The 21,024-nt window shown below is 44.1% G+C and overlaps 1 protein-coding gene across 2 annotated transcripts in view; it reads right to left on the bottom strand.

Moving 5' to 3' along the window:
* Positions 1-7,424: 7,424 nt before the first annotated feature.
* Positions 7,425-21,024, bottom strand: part of LOC100728682 (protein SCO1 homolog, mitochondrial) — a 35,164-nt gene continuing 21,564 nt past the window's right edge. For both annotated transcript variants that reach the window (XM_003466157.5, XM_063242102.1), the window contains exon 6: positions 7,425-20,085. In XM_003466157.5, coding sequence (XP_003466205.1) covers positions 19,942-20,085 — 144 coding nt within the window. In that variant the 3' untranslated portion in view covers positions 7,425-19,941. The remainder of the gene's footprint in view (positions 20,086-21,024) is intronic.

Genomic DNA, 21,024 nt, shown 5'->3' with positions numbered 1-21,024 from the left:
CATACTGACCTTGGTGGAGGGGGGAGCTGGTGCCAGACTCTTACCAGGCAGAACTCAGGACCAAGGCAGTCTGACTCCCAGGCTTGAGATTCTGGTCTACATGACAAAGAGAAGGAGATTGGCACTCCTGGTTGGCTGGCAGTGAGGGGAGCCTGGGAGAAGAATGGGTAAGATGGGGACAGGCGACGCCTCCTCTTCCCTTCACCTTTCATTTTTAATAAGATGTACAACTATAGACTGCTAAGCATAACTGGATATGCTTTGGAAAACGGTGAAAAATGATAGTTTTGCAAGATGATATGCGGATAAATAAAGGTGGCACTGATGGGGTCAGGGTAAGGAGACCTCCTGGTCACATTCCATCACTGTGAACTACATTTTCCTTCTGTAGTACAAATCTGAAAGATGTGGAATTTATTCATTAGTTCCACAATTGTAAGTATGTGGTTACAATTAACGTGTGCCCCATTCACAGACATTACTGGCTCCTACTACGTGGCGCAAGCCTGGGGTGTCAGAGGGCTTTTTCAGGTGAAGAAGTGCAGAATGCCAACCCACCTGAATCTGGAAGCCACAGACCTGGAACAGGGACAGCAGCAGAGGCTGTCAACACATGGAGATGAGGTTATTTCCTAACGGAGGTCACTGTATTTAGGAAACAACTGTAGGCCACAGTCCCTTCTCCCATTCCCCCAAGATGAAATACAAGGTGTCCACATACGAAACAGGGCAAGCTTGGGGAGACAGCGAAGAGAAGGAGAAAACAGACTTGCAGTGACCGTTTCACCAACTCAACTGAGTGTTACGGTGCATATCCAGATGTCCCGCAGGAGCTGCTGTGCTCAGAGGCATGGCTTCTGGAAAGTGATTGGTTATGAGGATGATGCAGTTGGCTTGCTATTAAGAGGTAGAGCCTGGTTGAAAGAGGTGGGTCACAGGAGGCATGACCCAGAAGCGTATATCCTCCTCCCTAGCTCGCTCTGGCACTCTTTGCTTCCAGGCCATAATATGAGCAGGGTTCCTCGGCCCACCCAGATCCTTCCATCATGCCACCAGACATGCAAAGACTGAAACTTCTAAATAATGAGCTATAATAAACCTCTCCTCCTTTAAATTGCATGAGTCAAGTATTTTGACCCAGTGACAAGAAAAATACTCTAGAAGTGGATACACTGCTAGGATGCCACTGGACCATAAGGTTCTGAAGCCTTTGGAAGTGCCCTCGTATTAATTATTGGACATTATGGCAGTGTTCTAATGTCAGAAGGCCAAAGCTAAAACAACACTTATCCTGATGACCATTTCCTCCTCCTCCCCCATTCATCCCTGATTACAATCTCCTCTTTCCTTTCCTATGCACAAAAAGAGAATTCCAGGCAGTTCCTGGCACATCATCAATGCTCGCCCCAAGAACCACTTCCGGGCAAAGGTCACATAACCTTCAACCCCCTCTGTACCCAGCAGAGGAAGAAGCCCAAACCCATGAGCGGTGCACTCCAGTCCACATCCTCAGTAAAGGCCACCTTTTCTTTTTGCTTCTATATTGCACCAGAAAACGTGACAGTACGTGTGAGGAATTTGGAAAGATTTGGAGATACTAGCTGGAGAAGCACTCTTAAAAGGCTATACATCAAGTTAGATAAGAAATTATAGTCAGAGTCTAAATCACAATTCTGACTAAAAAGCAGAAGATAAAGTTCAGACTCACAAGGTTTCAGTTGGGAAAAAGGACTCCACTGTCCCTTGGAATCCAGGCTGTGGGTGATGCTCTGTCAGAAAATTTCTCTGTCTTGGTCATATTTTGGTCTTATTTTGATATTTTGCAGGGGACTGAGATTAAATGTGGCAGGTTAATCTGCCATAAGAAAATTCAAGGCAGTTCAGTGTTCAAGTTATGGCATGGATACTACTTGCTGCATTTAGCTAGATTTATACTAAAAATCAGGAGCAAAAAAACCATTCAAAAAGTTTTCAGTTTCTCCAGGAAGGGACTACAAAATCTGGGACAAGGAGAGCTTGGTTGATGAAAAGACTAGCATTAAAAAGAAGCCAAGTACTTTACCTCAGGACAATGAGGGCAAGCATGGAATCTGCAAGACCCTATCCATCACAGGCACAAAGGTGCATCACTATAAAGCTTTCCTTAGCAAAGAGCACCCCAGTGCACTTTGCTCCAAGAGGGAATTGGTTTACCAGGATTTGGCTTTTTTCACAATGCTCAGCCAGTCAAGCATTCAGAGGTGTTACGGTTTGCATTTGATGTTCCCCCAGAGCCTTATGCAGTCACAGTGGGACTTTCTGGAGGTGGCTGGATCTAGGGTTTGTGCTGCTAGAATCAAAAACATGATGCTGGGATGGATTCATGGTGCTACCCTAGGACTGAGAGCTGTGGTCATGGCTTGTCACTTGTGACTTCTTGTTTATCTGCTCTGTGATGCCCCTCTGCCATGCCACCTTGCCTGGGGGTCTGCTGATTATGGACTGAAACCTCTACAAAGTGTGAGTCGAAATAAGTGTTTTCTCCTTTTACTCTAGGTGTTGGGTACTTTGTCTTAGAAACAAAAGTAACTAAAACAGATGTCTGGAGCCATGACCCAGGAAACTCCTATTGCCCAAGGTGGTAGATTTTGGCACCAGGTTTTACAGACACACAGAATGCAAGAGTTGTGAGGCAAGGACACTTCTACCCAGATTTTAGAAGGCCTGAGAATCCAGGCAGCATCCCCCTGACAGGGCAGTGCATGAAAGTGAATCTAGAAATGTAGTAGAGGCCAAGAAAGCTGGAGAAGCCAGGAACGGGGACTGTCTCAGGAAAGCCAGCCCGAGAGAAGCCATGAGGGATCAAGCACTAGCAGTGGTGGAGGAGTTCACGGATAGCTCACCACAGCTTTCCTGGCTGGTGCGTGTGAAGCTGAGACCATGTTTGCCTGACAGGCTTCCATCTTGCTTTGCTCTTGTGTCTTACTACCTTCCTGTGCTCTTCGGGAACAGGAATGTTTACTCTGGGCCACTGTGTGCTGACCGCATTTAAACGTCTCTTTTTATTTTCACAGGGGTTCACAGCTCAGAGTTTGCCTTAGTCTCAGAGGAGACTTTGGATTTGCATGTTTCAGCAGTGCTGGAGTTGTTAAGACCTTGGCAACTCTTAGAGATGGCCTAAATGCATTTTCATAAAGAGATGCACACAAGTCCTTCAGGGGCCAGGGGTGGAGTGTTGTGGTTTTTATCTACATGTCCCCGAAGAGCCTCATGCACTCAGAGTGACTGCTTTTGGAAGAGGTGGGAATGAGGTTTACAAGTGATTTCCTGTCAGGAGGTGGGACTTTGATAGAAGTCAGTCATTAGCAGCCTGACTTGGAGGGGAATGCCTCTCTCTCTGGTTCCTCCCTTCTCTCTCTGTTTGCTGGCTGCTGTGACACAGGACCTTTACTCCACTGTGCCTTCCTGCCTTAGCATCAGCCAACTACACCCTAAAACTGTGAGCCAAAATAAACCTTCTTGGAGTTGAAGCTGTTAGTGTTTTGTCCCAGCAGTGTGTAAAGTGACTGAGGAAAGTCTGGATGTAGTCTAGTTCCTTAAACTGACAAAATTTCCTCTCAATTTTTGGAGCGTTTTCAAACCAGCAGAATTTGCCCTGCATTTGTCTTTTTTTATGTTTACTTTTTCTATGTACATTTTTCTTAACTTTCCTATCTCCCTCCCTTTCCATCCCACTCTATCTCCCACACCTTTTTTTTTTCTTTTTATTTCCTCCTGCTCTTTCTCTATTTCCTTTTCCTCTTCTGCTGCTGCTTGAAACATTTGAAGTTTATCGCATGTTACATCTCCAACTATTTCAATATAAAAATTCTCTAAGTAAGGACAATCTTTTATATAACTATGACACAACTTCACAGTTAAGAAAGCAAGAATTTCATGGATGTAATGCAAAACTCAGTTAATATAAAAATTTCCTCAATTTGTCTTCAAAATGACTTTTAAAGACTATCTTTTTCTAATAGCTCCAAATTACTTTAACATTTAAAGTGTTACCATTTTATTTTTTTTCCTCAGAATAAGCTTATCTTTTCATGAGTCCATTTAGTTATTTACAGACCTGCATATATATATATATATATATATATATATATATATATGCACTTATCCAGTTATTTGCTTAGGATAAATACCAGTAGGTAGAATCACTTGATTTAAAGTTTTGGCTATCTAATGTTTATGTGTGGCCTTATTAATCTCCGGAAGGGTTGTTTCTAATTTCCTCACATTTTCTTCTGGCCTCCTCCCACCACACCATACAAGACTTTATTTCATTACATCTTTGCCAACTCTGGGTGCCATTACTCTAATTTTTGCTATTTTATAGATTAAAAAATGTGATTTACTGATATTTTAATTTTTTCCATTATAAGACTGAATCTTGAACATCTACAGATTGTTTATAGTTCTTCTATGATTAGCCTTCATATCTTGTCTTTTTTTCCTGATATGTCAGCTTTTTTCTATTTTAAGAGTTTTCATATGTCAAAGACTTCTGTAATCTCTGGTGTACATTGCCAGTGTTTTCCCTATTTGCTCCGGATCTTGCCTGACCCTATAACAGCTCCAGGAGACAGGCAGAGCAGGTGAAGTTATCCCCACTTAATTGACGGGGAAACTATGACTCAGCAGGGAGTGTCTGCCCAGGACTGCAGGCTGTGGGCTGACCTTGGTTTTCTTGATCTGAGCACAGTGCTCCAAGCTGACCACTGCTCCGACAGGGACTTGATTCATAATGGCATCCTTCCCCTGTACAAATCAAAATTTCTTAAATTTCTCAAAATTTCTTGAATATTTCTGCAGTGGTTTCTCTGTAAGAAAAGGAGTTGAACTAAATGACCTCTTAAGGCTTTTTCAGCTGTACTACCTTCTGATTTTTAATTTAAGGAAGAAGAGAAAGAAACAGACAGACAGACTTGGGCACAGCACTTCTTTATTTTCAAGGTCTGTTTGTGTTAAAAGCAGGTGAAGAGGCAGCTGGGTTCTCCATCCGTAGGTATGGGTGTTTGTGACAGAACATCTCCAAGGCCATTTCTTTCCTAGATTTCCCAGACTCTGCATGAGGAGCTGAGTCCTCCACCATTCTTCTCGCCAGTCAGAAGTAATTAAGCACACAAGCTAACCACGAACTCCAACATGTGTTTTGACCAGAGGACTATATCAAGCTCCTGCTGTTTCTCACATCTCTACAGACACCTTTAATGGACCCTAGCATGCATAGCATAGCCTGAAATTGGTATAGCTTCATAGTGTCATTTAGCACTGCATTGTGGAGTCAACTAAAACTTGATGAAGGTAAACATGGGAATAAACTGGTACTTTACTAAGTTTTCCTAATAATAACTCTTATAAAAAGGGTAATGTTCATTTATTAGGCAGTTTTAGAAAAAGACATTTAAAAATAAAAAATCATTCATGAACATACTATTTCATTAACCACTGCTAATGTTTTGGCGTGTACTTTTTGTTTATAAAACTGGGATCAAGCTTTGCACCTTATTCACTGAAAATATATACTGATTATCTTCCCAGATTAATATTAACCAACAGTTCAATTTTAATGATTCCACAATACTCTATTTGTGAACTGCTACTGTTTATCTGCTGTAGTTGTGCGTATCATTGGTCCTTGTCTTGATTACTGTTCTCTCATTGCTGGGACAAAATACCCAACACCCAAAATGAAGGAAGGAAAGGTTTATTTAAGCTCAGTTTGCGGAGGTTTCAGTCCCTAATCAGTTGGCTCCAAGGCAGGGCGGCATGGTGCTGAGCTAACACTGAAAGGCAGCAGCCAGCAAAGCATCAAGAGCAAAAGCAGGGAGAGCAGCCTCTTCTCCTCCCTTACAGTGCATGCAGCTGACCGGAGCCCCCAGAGCAGATGAGCCCCACAAACTCTCTGTGTCCTCCTCTTGCACAATAAGGTTCCTGCCTAGCTGCGGAGTCCATTAAACTTCTAAACTTCTCAGTTGACACAAAGTATCAACCTTAACGGTCCCCTATCCTGGGTATCTATGTTGTTTTATGTTGGGAGCCGCGGCCGAGCCCGGTCGCCTTACTTGGCGGACGTGAGGCCTGTAAGAAAGAACAAAGCCCGAGCTAGATTACCCCTCCCATCGAGTGAGCCAAGTTGGCGCCTGCTTCCTGCCCCTTGATTGCCCTGGCGACTTAAACAACCCGCTCTGTAAAATAGTCTGCCTAGCAACAACTGATGTTAGCCAATCAGCCCGCATCGCGCGCTTTGAACTGATTGGCCACTGTTACCCTATAAAAGTGAGTGCCTCTCCTGCCACGAGAGAGAAGCATGAGAGAGATAGAGAAAGTCCACCGGCAAGAAAGGGCTGGTGGCAGAGCAGAGGCCTCTCGGGGCCCACGCGGAGACAAATAAAGACAAGGTTGCACACCGTCAGAATCTGTCGTGTGTTTTTCCTGCCGGACGGGAGCGACACCGACAGTTTTACATCACATGCTACACATCTTCTACCACTAGAATATTCCATCAAACCACTCTGTGCGTGTTTATAGTTCTTTCTGTGGCTAAGGCATAAAGGTAGAATGCTCAGCTTGTTATATGTTGACAAATGACCATTGTGGGCAGCCACCATGATTCATTTATCAGTTTGACATGTGGATCAGTTTCTCCACATCTTTTTCCTTAGATAATTTCATTCATTTTTATTGATTGTGAACATAAGATATAACTTGCACTATTTTAAACTGCATTACTGATCACCAGTAATGCTAATTATTTTTTCATATGGCTATGGTCTAACTGATACTTTTTCCTGAACTGGTTATTTATGTTCTTTGCCTAGCATTTTCAGGTATTCATATTTTATTTATTAATCTGTGACATTCATTACATGTACATGTTACAGACATACATATATGATTTTGATTAAGCCCAGCTGAGATTTACTTTACACCTTTTGCCTTGATGTCATTTTTACAAAAGCTTCCCCTACTATTTTAGTCTGGGTTCAATGGTGGCAAGAGACAGAGAATCAATCAGAAGCTCCAGCAGTGGAGAAGGAAGGGTGTCTTAAGAATAGTGTAGACTGGATTTGAAACTACAGTTGCAGGTTCCGGAATTCTATAGCAACAGCTTCCAAAGCCAGCAGCATATGCAGCATGGCAATGTGTGAGGAAAATACTCGTCCTTCAGTGCATTTAAAGACCAGACACACATATGACTATACAAAAGCATATGCTTTCAGTTTATAGAACAACAAAATGAGTAACAGCATATCCTCCACTCAGGCTAATCACGTATTTATTATCTTATCCTTCAATTTTCTGGTATGGTGTGTTTGGGTGTGTTGTCCTTGGCAACTACTTGCTATATACATTTGTGCAGAGTAAATGTGTATAAGTAAATCAGCACACAGATGTTGGAGGCTGCACATCAGTTTTAATTTTAATCAGCTGTTTTAATTTAAATAATTAGGAACTGTTTCCCAAGAAACCTTTCTTTTAGGTTCCCACTTTCTCCGCCTGACTGCCTCTCGTCTTTACCAGGAGGCGTCCTGGGCGACTGGCTTGCATGCATCATTTCCGTCAGCATGGGGGCCTGTCCTTGCCACTTCTGTCCTGGCTCTGGTCTTTTCACGATGCCTCCTTGCTGCAGCTCCCTTACGGATAGTTCTGTCCTTTCCTGTTCATCTTCCAGAGACATGACCTGCTTGGTTCAGCCTGGGAACCCAGCGGCTCGGGGTTTCAGTGAGTGTGATCATCTGCTCCGCATGTGGCTGTGGCTCCTCAGCAATGTGTGCGAGTGGGCTGCTTCCCAGAGGAGTGCGGGCAGGGCACGGCCAGGACGCTGGGCAGATCCACCTCTAGACAGCATAGCTGTTCACATGGACTTCTGCTACAAGTTCTGATTATATTCTAAAAATTCAAATATTTTATCCATCTGGAGTTCATTTTAATGTAAGACATTAGAATTTACTTTTCATTAATCACTGCTACAATACTGATTGTTAATAATCTTCACCAATATAATTTGTTGCTTAGTAAAACTTTATATAACATTGATCTGTTTCTATACTTACTTTTGATTTCTTCTTCCTGTTAAATGCTAAATGCTACACTTTAAAAATTACTATGGTTTAGTAACATGTTAATATAGATAGGACAAGATCTTCCTTGCTGTCCTGTTTTCACTAATTTCCTTTCTTTTTCCTTATATAACTATTTTTCACATTCACTATTCCAGATTGACTTTAGAATTTTTCATTGAGTTCCCAAAAGATGACACTGCAGTTTGGCAAATCAAGATTACAACAGAAGTTAAAATTCACCTGCAAAGATCACAGTTAGGTGAGTTCTATCATACAGTTTACATGTTGTACAGCTCCCACCACAATCAAAGCACAGATCATGCTCACCAGAAATCACGTCTCTAAATCTGCCTTTGCAGTATTTGTTAGGTAAATGAAGACCTAAGGCAAAACTCAGAGACAGAGGCTGTGGGAAAGATCGGATTTTACCTACACACAGGCGGCTGACATCAGAGTGATACTGGCAGCTACCTGGAGGGGAAGCGAAATATACACAGGAGTTTTGAGCAGGGTTAGAATATCCAGGCGTCTGGATGAAGTGTCTAAGGTCAAGCTGCAGGGACACTCAGTGAGGTACGTGGACAGAACTGGGGGCCAGGGGCTGTGGATTTAGCTCAGTGGCACAAGCACCTGCCTAGAACACGCAGGGTCATGAGTTTGATCCCTGGCACCAAAATTCAAAACAAAACAAAACAATTTGGTGCCAGGGAGATTTTTCTAAATGTATTTATTGCCCTTACTTCTTGTTTATCAAGAGCAACTTACTGTCTTCCATTGTTTACAAAGGGAGACCTGGGGCCTCTTGGTCTCTCTCAGGTAGAGGCTGACAATATTACTTAAGTTGTGCTGAACATTTAAGTAGGAAAAAATTAACATATTTATATCACTGAGTCATATTAAGAAATAATGCTGTTTTGCTAATTAACATCTAAAATTTTCTCCAAAATTTTAGTTTTTTATGGATCTTAAATAATTCTTAAAAGATTTATGTATTTAAAATTGTGCAGTTACCATAAATTTAGGACTATTTTCATATTTGTTGTAGAGCTATCACAATTTACAGTAAATTTGTTGATTTTTGTGTATTTACAGGTAGATGCTAAGACACATAAAACACTCAAAGGAGGTTTACTTTTAGGTGCACTGGTTGGCCGATGGCTGGGGCAGGACATTTAAGCACTATCCAGCTTTTGTGTATGTCTCGTGTGGTTCTTGCATCCCAAGGCACACTGCAGGCACTGGGTCTATCTAATTACACCCTTAGCCTGACACAGGCGCTCAGAAAGTATGGGCTGAATGAGTGATCACTGAACGGCTGCCTTTCCTCTCGTCCCGGATGGGGTGCTGAATGGATGGGTGCACTTGTTGAGTACCTTCCCCCCTTGGCTAGAACCCTGCTCAAAGGCGCTCTTGCACTCCACGAGAAAAGCCTGACATTCGTTCCCAAATGGGAAGGGCTTTTATGGAGTCAGGCTAGGGGCAGAGCACTTGGGTGGTTATGGAGGCTTGGGATTGGAGAAGGCTTGGAGCACGTGCAAAAAGGGAGTGGGAGGTTTATTTCCAGAACTAGAAGAACACAGAAGTTACTTTTGGAGAGACAGGCTGCAGTTTTTCGGGGCCTGGTGCCTAACTGGCTGTGTGCCATGTTAAGTTGTAGCTAAGCCCCAGGCCGGCAGAACACATCACTGGGCAGAATGAAAGAGGACACATTCAGAGAGCAGAGTGTGGGTCCTTCACAGAGGTCATTATGGATCTGGGTTGGGGGTTTTATGGCCATAGTGTCAGCCTGACCTACCTGAGAGACCTGTGCACTGCCCTCTACAAACACCAGGATCTAGGCTGCCCTCAGCACACAAGACTTGATGGCCATGAAGAAATTAGGAGTGGACCTGTAGTCTCCTAGATGCCTGGCAGTGTCCACACAGCTATGCTGATCTTTCTTGCAGCTCTGACCTCAAAGCTTCCATCTAGAGAGCATCTCTGGGAGTATGACCATCTACCCCAAATCCTACACATACTTAGCCTGCCCTTCAGATATCTGCTGATTATCACTCTGCTGTCAGCCTGCCTGTAGGTAGACAGAATTCAATCTAGCCTTTTGGTCTCGATCTCAGGGTGTTTTCCCACCTACCATTAGTAAACGCCGGAGAATATCATAATGGTTGATCTAGTCAGGCCACCCCTTTAGTGGGCCAGGACAGAATGCAAACCATCTGCATGTGTTTGAAATTTAGAGATCAGCTGCCCACTTAGCGGGGCTGCTTTTGTTGTTGGTGTTTTTGGACTGGGGATCAAACTCACGACCCTGAGCTTGCCAGGCAGGCACTTATACCACTGAGCTACATCCTCCGCCCCATGCTGATTTCTTGAGCGCAGGGAGGTCTGTGAGATGAAGAGCCATTTACAGGTGTTACGGTTGAATCATTGTGTCCACCTGAGAAGTCTAGAAGCATAACTCAGCAGCTCTGCATCCTGTAGGTAGAGGACAAGCCTTTACCATTCTAGCCTATTGTTCTTCCTGTCAATTTGAGGAGGTCAGAAGTTACCTAAATGATTCAGCAGGGGGTCAGAGTCCTTAGTTTGAAACATCCTCAGCCTGTATAAGAGGAGCATGCTGCAGATCTTAGGAGTGCTACACCCACCCCAGGGGAGCAGCCTGCACACAATAAAGGCACGAGAGAAGCCTGATCGCTGGTTGCTGGAGGAGCTCCAGTCCTCACCTTCAGCTTGGACTCGGCCTCCTGGTTTCTGGCTCACTGTTCAGCTCCCACCTGCAACTTTTCAGCTTTCCCTCACACACCCATCAGCCTCCTAATACAGACTTACAAGAGACACTGCAGTGAGCGCCAGCCCTTGGGCGGGACCCTCCACCTCCAGCGTGCAGACACCCTCTCTCCTCTCCCTCCTCCGACTCTGTGGCTGACCGCTGTAAGCCAATCTTGTAATTTCATACACATTTGTGTATCTTGTGTTACATGTTTCTCTACTAAATCCTGATACACCAGGTAAAAAGCACAGGCCCCAATTGAGTCTTTAAGAACTTTAGGGATAAAAACACGGGAGGGAGTTTTCTGGAAGGAAAAAAAGCATTGTGAATGGGTGATTTTGGTGTCCTGAAGCGTTTTCTTAAAAATACAATTTAAGCATGATTTTCAGCTGGGAACAGTGGCAATCCTGTAACCATAGCTCTGTGGGAAGCTGAGGCAGGAGAATCTCAACTTGAAGACCCAGCTGGGAAAGTTAGTAACACTCTGTCTCCAAAACATAAAAAGATTTTAAAAATAAAAGGGGGTGGGGATATAGCTCAGTGGAGAACAACCCTGAGTTTGATGTCTTGTACACACACACACACACACACACAGGGACAGAGACGGAGATTTTCTTGTCTCTTTACTGGTCTTTATTTCTCCTATTCCCCCTCAAGGAGACCTGGAATAGAGCCACAGCTCTGCATCCCAGGTAGGTGACCAAGCAGGTTCACCCAGACTAAAAGGAAATTCTAGTGTCAACTTTGCTAAGCTTGCACAGAAGTCCCATGTGGCCCATTTTCCTCCACAGTAAGGCCACACTAGCTGGTTCTAGCCAGGCCCGACATGTCACGGCACAGTGACCTCCAAGCCAACCTCTGTGCTCAGCCAAGAGGCCAAGGCTAAGTGCACTTTCCCCGTGAGACCAGGAGTCTCCACCCGCATCCACAAAGTGCAGCCTCGGCCTCTGACCTTCACCGAATGGAAAGTGGCTCAGCGGCTGCCAACTACAGTGTTCCCGCCAGGAAATACTTCAGATGGCCCGAGTGTAAGGTAGTTATCTAGCCTACTCAATAAGCAGGGACTCAAATGGCACAGGAGTCGCTGGCAGGGTCTCAGAGCCTGACTGACAACTACCAGCAGCTACTCAGGGCTGCAGCCGGTGAGGAAGGTGCCTGCTCGCTGCAGTTTGCTCCTGCTGGGTTTCCTGGGGTCCTGGAAGCCTCCGAATGGCCCTGAGCAAACTTCTCTGGCTCTCAAAGTGGCACCAGTGTTAGCCACTGTGAGGTGGGGCTGCGGGAACAGCTGGCTCCCTGTACCTTTAAGTGGGATGAGAAACCTTGCACACAGCCTCAGCTGTGCCTGCCCTGACTACCCACAGCACACCCAGCCCTACCTCACTGCCTCTCACTCTGCTGGTTTGCTTACAGCTTGCGGAGTCCTGTCTTCTGTGCATTTGCTTGCAGTCCCTCTCTTCATGGGCACCCTGCTCTTGGCATCAGCTTGCATGGCTGTCTAAACTCAAACAGGCTGCTGCCTGTGTCAGTGCCCCCTTCCATCAGACCTGTGCTCAAGCCTGCTGTTCACAGGACTCTTCTTCCCACTCTTGGAGGTATATAGTGAGATGCACAGATCTCAAGGTTCTAGTTTAATTGGCTGGTAGATATGCAAGTCATGTAGATGTGGCCACAGAACATTTCCATCTCTCTGGAAGATTCCCTGGCAACCCTTTCCATTGGGAACCATCCAGATTCCTGCCAGAGCAAAGCACGGCGCTGACTTGAATCCCCACACGATGGTCCTTCCTGTTCTCCTAGCATTTTACTTCACCCTGAAATAATTTTTTTCCACATTCCTACCCTTGAGAATGGAAGGGGAGGTTGGGAGATTGTCTGTTATCCCCCACCACCATGTGCTTCTTGAAATGGGTGCAAACATGGACATAAAGTCTTGCACAAACATAGACAGAACACATGGCTTCTAAAATGCAAAACACGAGATGGTAAACCTGAATTCTCACTATGGGATGTTAAACAAACGAACAACAAAAACAAAACTCCAAAATACCCAAATAGGGTTTTCCTGTAGGACTGCAGTCACGTTTTTAAAAGACAGAGTTGAAGGGCTGGAGATTTAGCTCAGCGACATAATGGAAGCAGGCAGTCGTGAGTTCGATTCCTGGTACCGATAAAAAGGAAAAACACACACACACAAAAAAAAAGACAGAGTTGAGGCTGGCAACTGTGAGGTTGCGAGTTGGATCCCTGATACCAAAAAAATAAGTTAATTAATTAAAAATAAAAGATAGGAGCTGGGGATTTAGCTCAGCGGCATAAGCACCTGCCTTGCAAGCAGGCGGTTATGAGTTCGATCCTTGGTACCAATAAAAATGAAAAAGACAAAAAAATTTTTTAAAAATAAATAAAAGATAGAGTTGGCTGGAATTGAGCTGGGAGCAGGCAGAGGTGTAGATGATAAAGACCAGCAACTGGGTTGTTAAGTACTGAAATTTAATGCATCAAATTCTAATGAACAGTAGACTATTCTACTACATGCTGGAAAATGTCCATGATAAAGAGGAAACAATCTCTAATTCTCTTCCAATTAAGTATGCACACAAACGTTTCCATGAAACTGTATAATAGAGTTAATGGTATTAGCATGCTCGACCTCCTGTGGCCTAACCAGGGGTCCTTGGCTGAATGGAAACCAGACTCTGGCTCCTGCTCCGGCTTCCCCAACTCTTAAAGGAGAACCAAAGCTCCTGCCATGAACCACAGAGCTCTGTGGATGTTGACTTCTCTGATCTTATCCCCATGTTTTTCCCTGACCCACAGGACTCTGTCACCACACTAGGCTCCCTGCTATTCTAGAACATGCTCCCCAAGAACAATGGTGTAGGGCTTTGCACCTCCTGTGGCTTCTGCCTCGAAGGGTCCCCCAGATCCTCACAAGTCACTGTTTTGCCACTAGTCACCTCCTGAAGGAACTCTCTGTCTTAATCTGTTCTCTGTTGCTAATAACAGAACACCACAGACTGGGGAATGCTCTAGGACAATACATATGAAATACAAAACAGTAGTTACTTAGTAGTACGGGTCTAGGATAGGGGAGATGAGAGACTTGAGCTCAGTTTGTCATGTCTAGCTGGGGATTTAGCTCAGTAGCATAAATGTCTGCCTTGCGAGCGTGTGGTCATGAGTTCGATCCCTGGTACAAGAAAAAAAATTGTCATGCCTAAGTTTTCTTTGGGGAATTCACTTGTAAATTTCTGGTCCCCTAAACTTAATTTAAAAATGTTGAAAATTGAAAAGAAATGTACCTAACAATTGTTTCCTGGGAGGGGAACAGTGACAATTTAAAATTTTCCTTCAACTTTCTGTATGCTCCCAAATTTTTCTATAGAAGATAGAACAATTACTGAAGAATGCAAAAGTTTTAAAATACATCCTCAAAATAAACAGAAAATAGGAAGACTTCACTAAAGAGGTTAATACAACTCACTGATAGGAATAATCACCCTTATCACAAAGTAATTCAAAAATAAAAATATAACTTTATATAAAGTATAAACTACATGGATGAAAAGGCTTCATGGTTGACTGTTCTTTTTTTTAAAGTGGACTCACTTTCGCACATACACATTTAAATTTGCAGTACTTAAAAACACAGTTATTAGAACTAGCAGTGTCTCCTGAGATCCAAGCCATGCTGGAACTTAGGACTCTGGGAAGCCAAGCCAGCACCTCCCCTCCCTGCAAGCGGAGGCAGGGTGGCAGCCTGCAGCCCTTCCAGGGGGAGAACTAGCAGCGTCTCCTGAGATCCACGCCATGCTGGAACTTAGGACTCTGGGAAGCCAAGCCAGCACCTCCCCTCCCTGGTAAGTGGCGGTAGTTTAGCCCACTGCAGCCCTTCCAGGGGGAGAACTAGCAGTGTCTCCTGAGATCCACACCATGCTGGAACTTAGGACTCTGGGAAGCCAAGCCAGCACCTCCCCTCCCTGTAAGCGGAGGCAGGGTGGCAGCCTGCAGCCCTTCGAGGGGGAGAACTAGCAGTGTCTCCTGAGATCCAAGCCATGCTGGAACTTAGGACTCTGGGAAGCCAAGCCAGCACCTCCCCTCCCTGGTAAGCGGCGGTAGTTTAGCCCACTGCAGCCCTTCCAGGGGGAGAACTAGCAGTGTCTCCTGAGATCCACGCCATGCTGGAACTTAGGACTCTGGGAAGCCAAGCCAGCACCTCCCCTCCCTGCAAGCGGAGGCAGGGTGGCAGCCTGCAGCCCTTCCAGGGGGAGAACTAGCAGTGTCTCCTGAGATCCACGCCATGCTGGAACTTAGGACTCTGGGAAGCCAAGCCAGCACCTCCCCTCCCTGGTAAGCGGCGGTAGTTTAGCCCACTGCAGCCCTTCCAGGGGGAGAACTAGCAGTGTCTCCTGAGATCCACGCCATGCTGGAACTTAGGACTCTGGGAAGCCAAGCCAGCACCTCCCCTCCCTGCAAGCGGAGGCAGGGTGGCAGCCTGCAGCCCTTCCAGGGGGAGAACTAGCAGTGTCTCCTGAGATCCACGCCATGCTGGAACTTAGGACTCTGGGAAGCCAAGCCAGCACCTCCCCTCCCTGGTAAGCGGTGGTAGCTTAGCCCACGGCAGCCCTTCCAGGGGGAGAACTAGCAGTGTCTCCTGAGATCCACACCATGCTGGAGCTTAGGACTCTGGGAAGCCAAGCCAGCACCTCCCCTCCCTGTAAGCGGAGGCAGGGTGGCAGCCTGCAGCCCTTCCAGGGGGAGAACTAGCAGTGTCTCCTGAGATCCACGCCATGCTGGAACTTAGGACTCTGGGAAGCCAAGCCAGCATCTCCCCTCCCTGTAAGTGGAGGCAGGGTGGCAGCCTGCAGCCCTTCCAGGGGGAGAACTAGCAGTGTCTCCTGAGATCCAAGCCATGCTGGAACTTAGGACTCTGGGAAGCCAAGCCAGCATCTCCCCTCCCTGTAAGTGGAGGCAGGGTGGCAGCCTGCAGCCCTTCCAGGGGGAGAACTAGCAGTGTCTCCTGAGATCCACGCCATGCTGGAGCTTAGGACTCTGGGAAGCCAAGCCAGCACCTCCCCTCCCTGGTAAGCGGCGGTAGTTTAGCCCACTGCAGCCCTTCCAGGGGGAGAACTAGCAGTGTCTCCTGAGATCCACACCATGCTGGAACTTAGGACTCTGGGAAGCCAAGCCAGCACCTCCCCTCCCTGGTAAGCGGCAGTAGTTTAGCCCACTGCAGCCCTTCCAGGGGGAGAACTAGCAGTGTCTCCTGAGATCCTAGCCCTGTTGGAGCTTAGGTCTCTGGGAAGCCAAGCCAGCATCTCCCCTCCCTGTGAGTGGAGGCAGGGTGGCAGCCTGCAGCCCTTCCAGGGGGAGATCTAGCAGTGTCTCCTGAGATCCACGCCATGTTGGAGCTTATCTCAATCTCTCCCTTATTCTTTAAAAAAATTATTTAGTTATTTCTTATGTTTTTTAATTAAGGGGAAAAATTTTTTTAATTAGCATATATTATAGTAACTCTTTTTGATTTACTGTTAACTTGTTTTGAAGTCCTGTAATACCCCCACGATCTTGTTTTGACTGATTAGACTCTGTTCCATTCTATATGATAGTATCAAGTTTGAGGGTATAAGCACCTACTTTGAAGGGAATAAGATTCACTAAGATGCCCATTCTGGTTTGACTGTTGTCTCCTTTGGAAGTCCTGTAATGTTTACAATGCCTAAGTTTTATTGGTCTTGTTCTCTACTGTTTTGTCCAACTTTATAATATCTAATGAGATAGACTATTCTTTTTAAGGAAACAAGAGACAATTTTGATAACCATTGTTGATAACCTTGTACTCTGTTCTACATCATGTGCTATGTCTATCCTTGGTTTTGAGTGGCAGCTTTGTTTTCCATATTTGACTATATTCTCTTCCCCCCAAAAAAGTAATAAGGACTAGGAGTAATAAAATCCAAAATGTGTAAATTTTGTTGTAAAAAAGAGAAGGAAAAAACAAAAAGAGCTCTATGGATATAACAACAATTGTGTTTAGGGGTGTTAAATAGCTGACTATATTAATGTTTTTGGATCATTGAACACAGCTGTTTGCAGTCTCTCTGTTTGAATGTTCACTTTGTATTCTTTGATACTGTGATTTGAGCAACTATTTCCAAGATGATAATATGTAATCTATTAGCAGGTGATTTCTTACTATTATGTTTTTTTTTTTGTAGTTCTGTATTACGTGTACCCTTACACCACTTTGTTTTGTTTTGTGTTTTTCTCTTTTTCCTCTTAAATAAAATTAAAAAAAAAAAAAAAAAACCACAGTTATTTGGGAGATTATGGTTCAAGTATTAATTTTTAAGTTTAGATTTAAAACATAACAGGAGATTTTCAAACCTACGCAGATGCATTTACACTTCCAAATCACCTCACTGAGTTCCTGTTTGCAGCCTATTGGCTGGGTGCTTTACTGGTTCCCTGTAAATCTCAGTTCTTGGACTCACAGTATCAGCTGCCTCATCAACAGCCACTTGCGTTATTTTCATGCCTCTTGCACTGACGGGATTCTTAGAGTTTTCAAACAAATAGCAATTCTTAAAAATATTAATCCCATTAAAGTAAAAACTCTAACCTATTCAGGTATGTATGACTTGACTGAATGGGAGCCTGATTTTGATTTCCCAGCACACAGAGTTAAAAGGTTGCCCTGTCCCGTGGAACCCCTAGATTTGGATGGGTTCACAAGGTCACCACAGCATCCCATAGCAGGGAAATGAGCAGAGACCAGAACAGAAAGCAAGACTCAATCTTACTCCTAATAATAAGGGCATGTCTGTTCGTGGAAAGGATCATTATGAGGCCCTGTGCCAGCCTGCCTCCAGCAGCCCGACTCTAAGCCTTTAAGCCTGATACTGGAATGAAGAGCAAATGAGACATTTCTTAAAAAGCTGCTGTTCCCTTTCTGGATCATTACACCAGCTCCAACCTGCAACAGCTGAGAATGAAGACTACATTTTATCTGAGAGCAAGCTTGCTGCAAAGCGATCCACACAAGTGCTGTGTGGCTTAAAACAGACCATCTTTTCAAAGGGTTGACATTTTAGAACTTTAATATCTTTCTTGTCGGATGAGACTAGTCTTGTATTAAGTTCTTTACTCTCTTGATAAGGTTCCTGAGTTATTCCAAACCAGCTACTTAGGGGGTGAACTAAATATTAAGAGTTGTTTAAGGAATAAGCTATTGTACTGGTTTGCTAGGGCTGCCTTAACAATACACCACGGACCATAGTTCACAGGATGTTTTATCTCCTCAAGTTTCTGGAGGTTGGAAGGCCAAGATCAAGGTGCCAGCTATGGTGGTTTTTCTGGAGACTTCTCATGACCTGTGGACCTCTTTTGTATTTTCATGTGGTCCTGTCATCGTGTTTTTTTTAACTCTTGACGTCAGTAATATTGGCCTTTGGAGGGCCTTTCATAATGGGTGCATTTTAATTTATACTTTAAACACTTTATATTCAAATCTGGCCATGTATTGGAGTTAGGACTCTGACCTAAGAATTATGGGAGGCACGATTCAGCTAAATACTTCTAGTTGTTTTTTGTTTTCTTCTTTCCCTTTGATATTTGTACTGTGGCACCTTGGTTCATGAACAAGTCTATGCATACTCTGGCTCAAAAATAGAAGCACCTGGCAAAAAAATTTTTTTGTTTATGAATTCTGCCATCAGGTACCAAACACAAACATGGTTATCTTTCTTGTACGAAAATGAATATGGCCATTTTCTCCAGAATTGTGGACCTCATTAAGTTTGTGAAAAAAGGTACCACTATGTTAAGTATTGAGAATTAAAAAACCCAAAGAGGACTGTATCATGTGCATGTAAAAATGTAACTGATGTGCAAAAATAATCCATTTTCCAAATAGGTCTTATAGTTGGTTGCATTTCAGAATTTACTGAGAACTTTTAAGAGACCTTCTCCAAGTGGAAAAAAGGTGATGATCATGCTCACGTAAACCAGTCAAGTATAGGAAAGTAAAACTCAGAAAGCAAAGCCAAGATTCGTTCTATTGTGCATCAATCATATTTTCGACACACCAAAGGGAGGCTCACGTTACTTCTTCAGAAGCATCCCTGTGAGTTTACAGGCAGTCTGGAATGCAGGTCTCCGCATTACCCAAGACTGGGCAGCCCTGGGCCTGGGAGTCAGTATTTAATGAGTACCCATCTGCCTACCCACGTTGGTCTGTAGGGCTCTGTGTTGTATGCCATAGGCTGCCATCTACATACCCACTCTACCCAGGAGAGAAGTCACGCTTGTGCAAGTTGCAAATCTCAACACACCTTTACTTTACATGCAGTATAATCTTAATAAATGCAGAAAAATATTATTTCACATTTTCATGAACAATTTTGTTATTTCCATTTGGTACATCACTGAAAACCTGGCAGATCATTCAGTTAAAAAAAAAATCACAAAAAGATCCATAGAAGAATCAAAGAAATGTTTTCTTGAAACAACGGATCTTTTCTATACTCTGGTCAAATCAGCATCTGCTGATGGGGGAATGGAGTACAACAGGACAGGGAGGCTAGCTGTCAAAGACTTGGTTTTTGCTTTAAGTATAAAGATGAACTTTGAATAGCAGCATCTGACTTGATGGTTACCAGCCACCAAGAACTCGAGGTGAGGAAGGCAAAGCACTGCAGAGAGTACGTTCTTTTCTGGGAATTCAGCTTTATACTGTGTGGCAGCAAGGGTCTGAGACTCCGACGAGGTGGCCGGGCTGCTCAGAGAGGCCTGTTCCCAAGGAGACGTCTGCCACCATCCCTCCTGTGGGGAGGCGAGGCGTGCTCTCCCCTGGCCTCACTTTAACTTGGTCCTCTGGATTCCCAGGGGCTACTGGGAGACGGGCTGTCATCTTCCGAGTTCCAAGAATCCTGACTGAACCCTAAGCTAATCTTAACTAAAAATCATACATTCTTATGGTACGAAGGCCATTCTTTAGGTTGCATAATATACACCAGCGCTTATGAAGACCAAGCTTCCTTCCTCTTTGGCAAAACACAGTACCTGGCAACACGGCTCTGGCTAAGTCTTCTTCTGTGCCTGCTTGTGGGCCCGCATGTGTGCAGCAATTGAACCAGCTATTTCTGCATTCTTCTTGTTCTGGCCAAAATAATCTAAGAACTCACCATCTGGTCCAATCAAGTACATTATTATTGTATGATCCACCTGCAGAGACAACAGAGGAACATGTGACAAGATCACCAAAACAAACTGCTTTTTGTACTGCATAACTGTTGCAGGATAAGAGAATTTTTGTTAACACCTATATCATCACTGTAGCCATTGTTATTTACACAATAGGCCTATGTTTATTATAGTAAATTCACTTAGGCCATGGAGTGCCTAAGATCCTTTGTGTTCTAGAAATTTGCACCAGCTACAGCTTGTAACATCAGCTAGTCCGCATAATTCTTTGGTTCAATCTTTAACATACTGTTACTCAGGCTTGAAGAATTCTGGAAGAAGAGTTCACCTTCTAGGGTATGGTTGCTGCAGGCCTTCATAAAATAGTCCATGCTTGTGGAACAGTATACTTTGAGTAAAAATATATTCTTTCTCTCCTTAGTCACAGTGTAAGAGATGTCACGTGAAAGCAAACTGCTTTTGAGAAGTTACTTTCATGAGTTCTTGAGTAAATTCTTGTATGTTTCCAGAAGAACTGGTTCTCATTCACTACTCCTTAACCTCTGCTCATCATGTTTTACACGAAGCCAGAAAGGTAATCACTGCTTCAATTCCATAACCTATACATCCTAACACAATAGTTAGCCCTGATATTAGAATTCAAAAACAACAGGAAGAGATGTTTTTTCCCAAAGAAATTTTTATATACTATCCTGAACAATTCTATCCGAAGCCAATCATCTGGAAATGCTTCAGGAGCCATGAATGGCATACTCTGGAGTCTTCTTCAATCTAACATCTATTTTTTTGACAAAGTTCTTAAAACATTCTCAGCTCTAAAGTTTAGATCATAGGTGCTATCTTTTTAGTTAGTTACTTCCACAAAACTCAATTTTGTAAGACCCAATTTGGCACTGTAAGTGCTAGGAATTTATTACAGTCTTGACTGCTATTTGGCAAGACAGGAAGAAAGGAATGTGA

This window comes from Cavia porcellus, unplaced genomic scaffold (assembly GCF_034190915.1).
Source record: "Cavia porcellus strain 051 isolate PalLab524CR breed Dunkin Hartley unplaced genomic scaffold, mCavPor4.1 scaffold_32, whole genome shotgun sequence".
In the NCBI taxonomy this organism is placed as follows: domain Eukaryota; kingdom Metazoa; phylum Chordata; class Mammalia; order Rodentia; family Caviidae; genus Cavia; species Cavia porcellus.
Note: the sequence above shows the minus strand (reverse complement) of the source record. Positions and strands in the feature narration are given on the sequence as shown.